Below are 9,426 nucleotides of genomic sequence, written 5' to 3' on the forward strand. Positions count from 1 at the left end.
TTAATTGTATGGTTGCACTTCAACCATAAAGTTTGTTCTTGTGTGATAAACTCCTTTTATGATTGTAATCTTTGATTTGCTTGATTCTATATGTCTATTATTTTGTGTATGAATGCATGTATATGATAGAGGCCATTGTTTCAAATAGCTCACTTAGCCAAATAGCCTACCCTTCATCTTCCATTGTTAACCAACTTTGAGCCTATACTAAACCCATTTGTTCTCAATTTTAGCACATTACAAGCTTTAAGTAAAAAAATAATAAATGTCCCTTGTTTGGATCTTTGATTAGCTTAGGCTAGTGAGAGTGTTTATCATTCAAGTTTGGAAAGTTTGGGAACACTGGTCGGGATAAAAGGGTATTTTTATATTTTTGTCAAAATTTTGGGAATTGGGTACATACTCATGTTTGAATTATGTTAAACCATATGCATTGATGTTCTAAGAAAAATGAAAAAAGAAGAAGAAGATAATAATAATAAAAATAGAAAAGAAAAGTAATAAAAAGGGGACAAAATGACCCAAAGTGAAGTCAATAAGAATCAATGCATATGTGTGATGATAAAAAAGAGAACACATGAGTGTGTAAAAAAGTGAAGAATGGGTAGTTAGGTTAGCTTTGAATTGTATAGGTTGTCATAGGTTAGGTGGGAAGCTTAGATTGATCAAAGATTCAAATTCTAGTCCACTTAACCATATGCATCCTACCTTGACCCTAGCCCCATTACAACCATGGAAGTCCTCATGATATTTGTATGCATACACTAAAATACACATCCGATGAGGGGTTTGGTCACACAATTCTATGTTCTTGTGCATTAGATTGTATCTTCTTGCAAGTTGTTTGTTGGTTAGTTTTGAAAATCTCAATTCAATTCTTTGGACTTTGATCATAGTGTATTGACTCTTTGCCTTGACCCTAAGGCTTGTTTCGGATTAATTGGAATCTCTTGTTTGTTTCGTACTAAACTAAATAGGAACTATAGTGTACATATATATAGATAGCATTTAGTGTATTTTCATGCACGTAGTTAGTTGCATTTAATAAATTGCTTACCCTCCTTATCCTTCTCCTTTGATTGTGATTAGCATGAGGACATGCTATTGTTTAAGTGTGGGGGAATTAATGAGTTCATATTTGACGATATATTTTACTTTGATTTGAGTGGATTCTATCATATAAGCCCACATTTATTCATCCAAATAGCATGCTTTTGTGTTTTCTCTCTAGATTGTGCCTAAATATGAAAACATGCGTTTTTGTGCTTAAATTAGTTATTTTAATTTCACTTTTATGCCACTCGATGCCATGACATTTTTGATGAGTGATTTTAGGTTCTAAAGGCAAGTTTGGCAAGGTAAAAGTGGAAGGAAGCATGTAAAATGGGAGAAAACTTGAAGAAAACAAAGGAAAAGCACACATTGGAGTATGCGTGCGCATGACCTAGTGTGCGTACGCACAAAAGCCACAGAACCATGTGTGCGTACGCATGACAACCTGTGCGTCCGCACACGTCCCAGCGCGTGACTCATTTAATGGAAATCGCTGGGGCGATTTCTGGGCCTCCAAGGCCCAGTTTTTGGACTTTTTGATGCTGATTCTTCGTATATTAAGCAAGGCCTCACTCCATTTGAAGGGGGGGGGGGAGGAATTAGGGTTAGATTTTAGTCATGTAGTTCATTTTCTAAAGAGAGAAGCTCTCCCTTCTCTCTAGAACCTAGGGTTCTTAGTTTAATTTCTTGCAATTACTACTTTTATTTCTTGTTTTCATTTACTTTTTCCTTGTCATTTATTATTATTGCACCTTTGTTCTTTTCTTCTATTTGTTATTTCCTCACTTTTATCATTTATATGTTCATTGATATTTTTGTTAATTTCAATTTTAATTAATGCAAATTATATTTTATGTCACTTTTATTGCTTTATTGAGTTGCTATCTTTGATTTCCTTGCTTTTGGTAGTTGTAGAATTTATATTTCTTATTATTTTACCATGCTTTATTTTCACACCCACCAAGTGTTTGACAAAATGCTTGGTTGAATTTTTGCATAGCTTTTCTCACTCTTGGTTGAGAAATTGTGTGGTTTGGGTAAACTTGAGTTGTGGATGTCCATTCCACATTGTGTGAGGGTTGTTAATTAATTTGGTTTTTCCTAACGCTATTCTTTCACTAAGTTAATTAGTTAGTTGATTAGGACTTGTGGATTGAAATTAATTATGCCTAGTTGACTTATTCTCGATGTAGGATTGACTAATTGGGATTAATCCACACATAATTACCATGTTTGTGGTTCACAACTAGGATAGGAATCCTTAATTACCCACTTCTTGCCAAGAGACCTTCTTAGCATTTAATTCCCTTTTCTTGTTTTAATTACTTTGACTCTTAATTTCTTGCATGTTAAGCTACCTTCTTACATTTTAATTTCTTGCTCCTTACAATCACAACCCCCAATCCCTCATAGCCAACAATTGAACGTTTCATTGCAATTTCTAGGAAGAATGACCCGATGTTTAATTACTCTCGGTTATTTTGTATTGAATTTAACATTTGATTATGAGAATTCATTGTTGGTTTGGACTATGCTACCAATGAATTGATTCTAGTTTTGATTGATTCCAAACTATACAAGAATTCTCTTTGTCAAATTTGGCGCCGTGTTGGGGATTGCAATGGTGTTACATTGTTAGCTATTGTTAATATGTGAATAGTTTATTTTTGATTGGTTGCTTGTTTTTGTTTGTAAATATGTCTATTGGTTGTTAGCTTGCCTTAATAGATTTTTGTTTTAAAATGCATATGTGAATAGTTAGTAATTTTGTTTTAAATTACCTTTTTGACTTGAATTTCATGTTTAAAATTTTTTTCAATTAGTTTTTGGATGATTGAATTAATTTTGGGTAGATTTTTGTTTGTAAATAGTCCATAATTTTAATTTAAAAGATAAAATTTTAGATTAATTTTAATGTTAATGTAAATAGTTGTATATTTTTATTAACTTTTTGTTTATATACATTTTGTATTGTTGGGTGAAATTCTGTTAAAAAATAAATAAAATAAAAAAATTTTACGCTGTGCATACGCACATGCCTGATGGGTACACACACTCTTATAGACACCCTCTACTCACAGCGTTCACACAGCTTGTGCATACGCACTATTGCTCATTTTTCTTTCCGCGCGTGCGTACGCACCTTACGCACCTCCAATTCACGCCCCTCTGCTGGGAGCGCCCTCACAGTTGGTGTGTCCGCATCCTACTACCTCTCCCCTTCTGTTGTCTTTTCCTCTTCCCTGAGCCAACGAAGCCCTTCCCTTTTCGTATTCTCTTAACCTCCACCACCCTCATCTTCTCACCGCCGGCGGACACCCATCCCTCTCCCCTTCCTCTTCTCCTTCTTCTTTGCTTTTCGCTTCTTCTCAAACACAACGCAGCTTCTGCTTCTTCTTCTGCGCCACCCTCCCGCGTCGAACCACCGCTCGCGCCAGTGCCGCCCTCGAAGCTCTTCCCCTCTCTCTATCTCAGTCGCAGAACCACCGAAACCAAGCCCAGGACCACAGCGCCGCCAGCAACCCTCATCGCCTCTGCCGCTGCCCTGTTTCCACCGCGCTCCCTTCCCTCTGTCCGAACCCTAGCTCCGCCAACCACCACCGCGAACCACCATAGCCTCCACCATCACCTTCGCCCTAACCCACAACCCACCATACCACCACAACGCCGTTGCACATCCCCATCGCACAGCCCTCCTTCTTTCTTTTCCCATTGCCGCCAGTGCCCTATCATCTCAGCGCCGAACCAGCCTCCAACCACATCGCCACCGGTTCTCCCTTGCTCTGTGCGAGACCCATACCACCTAACCTCCACTCTCAACCACCCCCTTGTCTCTGTTTCCCCCTTCCACTGCCTGCGAGAGCGCGTACAGGACATATCCCCTGTTTCCATTTCACTGGACCCCAGGGTAGCCAGCTGCGCCAGCACCACCACCAGGCCGACCAATTCTGCTGCTGCCCCACACACTTCCAGTGCCTGCCTTCCCCTCCCCTGTTCCGTTCCTTCCTTCCAGGTTCCATTCTCTTTTCTGTTTTCAATTCGATTTCCTGTTAGCTTAGTTTAATTTTTGTTGATTAAATTAGTTAGAAATACATGTTAGTTGATTAGGTGGTTAGAGAATCTGGACTGGTTAGTTTTCTTCCCTCTGAATGTTGTCCTGGATGAACTTGTTTATTGTGCTGTTTGGAATATTGCTCTTTCATGATTTGCCCCTCTGCAATTGATGCTGCTGCCTGGTTATCTGTTTCTGCTTTGTTTTTTTTCTGAGTGCTGTTGGCTGAGTTCTTGGTTAAATTTGCACTTTTCTGTTGGATTCGATTATGAGTAATTGCTTGAATACATACTGCTTGCTTCTGGAACGATTATCGAATTCAATGCAACGAATGCTGATTGAGTCCATTATATGTTGTGCATTGCTGCTGTTTTGGTTATTGCTAGATTAATTCACTGCTGTTCGGGTTGTTCATTTGTGATGGAATCACTGATTCTGAATTTCTGTTTATGATGTGAAATCACTGATTCTGATTTGATTTTTCTAATTGAATTGCTGGAAATTTGCTGTTGAGTTTGATTGAAAATTTTCTTGATTGTGTGGAGATTTGCTGATTTACTGCCAGTTTTGATGACTTTTGAGGCTGAAATTGGCGGGATAATGTGTGATTGTTGCATGTTTAACTGTCTGGAATTGTTTTGATCATTTGGATACTTGTTACTTCATTGCGTTACAGTTGTTTTTGCTAAAACTTTGCTGCTGTTAGGTTGCTTTGGAGTAGGATTAGTACAAGTTCATTGATAATTAATCATGCTATTATGATTCTTAAGTTTGAACTTCATTTGGTTTGAACTGGCTTGCCTGAATTGCTGCTGAAGCCTTCTTTCAATTTTGCACTTGACTGTTTGAATTCAGATTGCCTGCTTGTTAAATGGTTCATTGTTTTGGTGCTGTATATTTTTTGTTCTTGCTGTATTTTGGCTCACTTTCTGATTTCCTATGAAGTCTTATATGATTTTTTGTGAATTTGAGTGTTAAAGCATTCATAGGAAATCTGAATTGATTGGCTGAATTAGAAAATAGGCAAATTTACTGCTGAAATGCTGCCGAATTTTTCCTAACCTTATTTTATTAAGTGAAATTATGTTATTTGGGGCCACAAGGTTCTATTTGACGGATTTCTGTGTCAAAATAGACCTTTGTTTGCTATATGATTTCTAATTTTCTCAAGAACTTCTTTGCAAGTTTTGGTCATGCTTCTAACTTTCTTTGCTTACTTGTGATGCTAATTTACTTCTATGCATTGAATAGTTCAAGTGAATTTTTAAATTGACCATAAACTTGAAATTCTTTGGAAAATTTGAGCCTCTTTTGCATGAATTCACAAGATTGAAGGTTTTAAATCTAAGTGGCTGAATTGATTCATTTTATTTTTGCCTAACTTTCATTAAGTCACTTAGATCATGAGGATTTCAATTCTTGTTTCAACTTGTGACTTTTATATTTCCTTGGAATTTGGTGTTTGAATGTTCCTTGAGTAACTTATTCTCAATAGTTTTAACTTGCCAACACAAAATTGTTTTAATTCATGCCAACTACTTGTGATTGATATTTATTTGATTGTGTGCTCTACACATACATGTGCATCACTTATTTTGGCATTTTGAATTGTTGAGAAGTGAATAGAAACTTGCTTGTTTTGAATTTTTTGAAACTTTTTGGAATTAAGGAACTTGTGACTATGCACCTAACTTTTGATTTTTCTTCCATTTCTTTTAATAACTTTTCCCTTCTTTTTACATAACGTTTAACCTTTGTTTTCTTTTTTCAACTAACATTTTCTTTTTCTTCACCTAACCTTTAATTTTTCCTTTCCTTTTCAACTAACATTAATTTCTAACTTTTCATAACTTTTGACCTTTTTTTTTCTTTTTCAACTAACTTCTTCTCTTTAACATAACTTTTGACTATTTTTTCTTCTTTTCTTTTTCAGCTAGCTATTTTCTTTTTACTCACATAACTTTTAACTCTCCTTTTACTTTTCAACTAACATTAACTTTTAACTTTTAACGATTTTCTTTTTCTGTGTGCATAGCAACAACGCTCCTCAATTTTCTTTATCTTTGACAAACAAGCAAGTCAAGCGGCTGTTTTGTGTTTGATTGATTGGAAGTTGCTGCCATTTACTTTCGGATTGGTTTTCATGCATGCTTTCATTCAATCTTATATTTTTGTTCACTTCATATATATGCTGTTTTGTGACTCAATTTCATGTTTCTCAGTAGCACCATCACTCTTACAACCACTCTATCGCCTAACCCACCAGCGTGATGAGCCGGAAGAGGCATGGGACAGTAGAGGTGATGCAGTGACGACTCCTTTCGCTTCGCAAGATCTTGAGCACCGAGGACGGTGCTACAATTTAAGTGTGGGGGAGGATCGCCAACTTCAAGGGAGGTAAAATTCTTCTCTTACACACTTTGCAATATTCTTTTTGTTCTTTTTCTTCAATTCTTGCAATATTTGTCTTATTTGCACTTTGTTTGGTTTGGTTTGTTTGTAAATATTTCTTTCATGCTTATAGTATTAGGGTAGTAAATATTTGCGTGTTGCATGTTAGATTAAATTAGTTTGGTAAAACAACAAGAAATTTTCATAAAATCCCTTTTAGGGCATGCCATTGATTGAATTGAGAAATTATCTTTTAAACTTGCTTGAAGTACTTTTCATAGAACATAGAAAAGATCTAGAACAACATACCTTGTGAGACTTGAGCTTTAATTGTATGGTTGCACATCTTCAACCATAAAGTTTGTTCTTGTGTGATAAACTCATTTTATGATTGTAATCTTTGATTTGCTTGATTCTATATGTCCATTATTTTGTGTATGAATGCATGTATATGATAGAGGCCATTGTTTCAAATAGCTCACTTACCCAAATAGTCTACCCTTCATCTTCCATTGTTAACCAACTTTGAGCCTATACTAAATCCATTTGTTCTCAATTTTAGCACATTACAAGCCTTAAGTGAAAAAACAATAAATGTCCCTTGTTTGGATTTTTGATTAGTTTAGGCTAGTGAGAGTGTTTATCATTCAAGTTTGGGAAGTTTGGGAACACTGGTCGGGATAAAAGGGTGTTTTATATTTTTGTCAAAATTTTGGGAATTGGGTACATACTCATGTTTGAATTATGTTAAACCATATGCATTGATATTCTAGAAAAAAAAAAAAAAGAAGATAATAATAATAAAAATAGAAAAAGAAAAGTAATAAAAATGGGACAAAATGCCCCAAAGTGAAGTCAATAAGAATCAATGCATATGTGTGATGATCAAAAAGAGAATACATGAGTGTATGAAAAAGTGAAGAATGGGTAGTTAGGTTAGCTTTGAATTGTATAGGTTGTCATAGGTTAGGTGGGAAGCTTAGGTTGATCAAAGATTCAAATTCTAGTCCACTTGACTATATGCATCCTACCTTGACCCTAGCCCCATTACAACCATGGAAGTCCTCATGATATTTGTATGTATGTACTAAATAATCGTTAATTGTTAGATGACTTGCAAATCTTTGAGAAATATGACTAAAGGAGAATTGAGTGATTAAGCCCTAAACACTGAGCGAATTGAGTGAATACACATCCGATGAGGGGTTCGGTCGCTCAATTCTATGTTTCTTGTGCATTAGAATGTATCTTCTTGCAAGTTGTTTGTTTGGTTAGTTTTGAAAATCTCAATTTAATTCTTTGGACTTTGATCATAGTGTATTGACTCTTTGCCTTGACCCTAAGGCTTGTTTCGGATTAATTGGAATCTCTTGTTTGTTTCGTACCAAACTAAATAGGAACCATAGTGTACATATATATAGATAGCATTTAGTGTAGTTGCATGCACGTAGTTAGTTGCATTTAATAAATTGCTTACCCTCCTTATCCTTCTCATTTGATTGTGATTAGCATGAGGACATGCTATTGTTTAAGTGTGGGGAAATTGATGAGTCAATATTTGACGATATATTTTACTTTGATTTGAGTGGATTCTATCATATAAGCCCACATTTATTCATCTAAATAGCATGTTTTTGTGTTTTTTCTCTAGATTGTGCCTAAATATGAAAACATGCGTTTTGTGCTTAAATTAGTTATTTTAATCCCACTTTTATGCCACTCGATGCCATGACGTGTTTGATGAGTGATTTTAGGTCCTAAAGGCAAGTTTGGCAAGGCAAAAGTGGAAGGAAACATGTACAAAGGGAGAAAACTTGAAGAAAACAAAGGAAAAGCACACATTGGAGTGTGCGTGCGCACGACCTAGTGTGCGTACGCACGACCTAGTGTGCGTACGCACAAAAGTCACAAAACCATGTGTGCGTACGCACGACAACCTGTGCGTACGCATAAGAAGAAAATTAGCATGTGTGCGTCCGCACACGTCCCAGCGCGTGACTTATTTAATGGAAATCGCTGGCGGCAATTTCTGGGCTTCCAAGGCCCAGTTTTTGGACTTTTTGATGCTGATTCTTTCTATATTAAGCAAGGCCTCACTCCATTTGAAAGGGGAGCAATTAGGGTTAGATTTTAGTCATATAGTTTATTTTCTAGAGAGAGAAGCTCCCCCTTTTCTCTAGAACCTACGGTTCTTAGTTTAATTTCTTGCAATTTTTACTTTTAATTCTTGTTTTCATTTATTTTTTCCTTGTCATTTATTATTATTGTACCTTTGTTATTTTTCTATTTGTTATTTCCTCTCTTTTGTCATTTTTATGTTCATGGACATTTTTGTTAATTTCAATTTTAATTAATGCAATTTATATTTCATGTCACTTAGGGCCCGTTTGGGAAGCTTCAAAAGTAACTTTTTTTTAGCTTTTGACTTATGAAAAGTAGTAGTATTAATGTCTGGTGCAATTTTTAAAACCAAATTGCGGCTTTCTAAGAAGCTATTTAGGAGCTTATAGAGAAGTTAAAAAAATGACTTCTCTCATAATACTACTATCTTTTACTACATTTTTATAAAATAAGCACTTTTAGAACTAAAAATCCAAACACAAAATAACTTATTTATAAGTTACTTTTAATATAGTCATTTATTGTTTAAGTTATTTTTTCAAAAGGAGTTTAATTAAGTTATTTACCCAAACTGGGCCTTATTGCTTTATTGAGTTGCTATCTTTGATTTCCTTGCTTTTGGTAGTTGTAGAATTTATATTTCTTATTATTTTACCATGCTTTATTTTCACACCCACTATGTGTTTGACAAAATGCTTGGTTGGGTTTTTGCATAGCTTTTCTCACTCTTGGTTGAGAAATTGTGTGGTTTGGGTGAACTTGAGTTGTGGATGTCCATTCCACATTGTGTGAGGGTTGTTAATTATTAG

At 35.5% G+C, this 9,426-nt stretch overlaps 1 protein-coding gene across 2 annotated transcripts; it reads left to right on the forward strand.

Moving 5' to 3' along the window:
- Window positions 1-3,088: 3,088 nt before the first annotated feature.
- On the forward strand, window positions 3,089-8,871 carry LOC107620828 (uncharacterized). 2 transcript variants are annotated; one of them, XR_002355086.2, is made up of 3 exons: window positions 3,089-4,066; window positions 6,328-6,502; window positions 8,251-8,871. XR_002355086.2 is itself a non-coding variant. In XM_016322936.3 (2 exons), the coding sequence occupies exons 1-2, from the start codon at window positions 3,089-3,091 to the stop codon at window positions 6,328-6,330; spliced, it is 981 nt and encodes a 326-aa protein (XP_016178422.1). In that variant the 3' UTR covers window positions 6,331-8,871. The 2 variants fall into 2 exon arrangements, 1 of the variants encoding a protein (XP_016178422.1); XM_016322936.3 differs by having other exon boundaries at window positions 6,328-8,871.
- The last annotated feature ends 555 nt before the right edge of the window (window positions 8,872-9,426 follow it).

Source organism: Arachis ipaensis, chromosome B10, assembly GCF_059453495.1.
Source record: "Arachis ipaensis isolate K30076 ecotype BB chromosome B10, ASM5945349v1, whole genome shotgun sequence".
In the NCBI taxonomy this organism is placed as follows: Eukaryota; Viridiplantae; Streptophyta; class Magnoliopsida; order Fabales; family Fabaceae; genus Arachis; species Arachis ipaensis.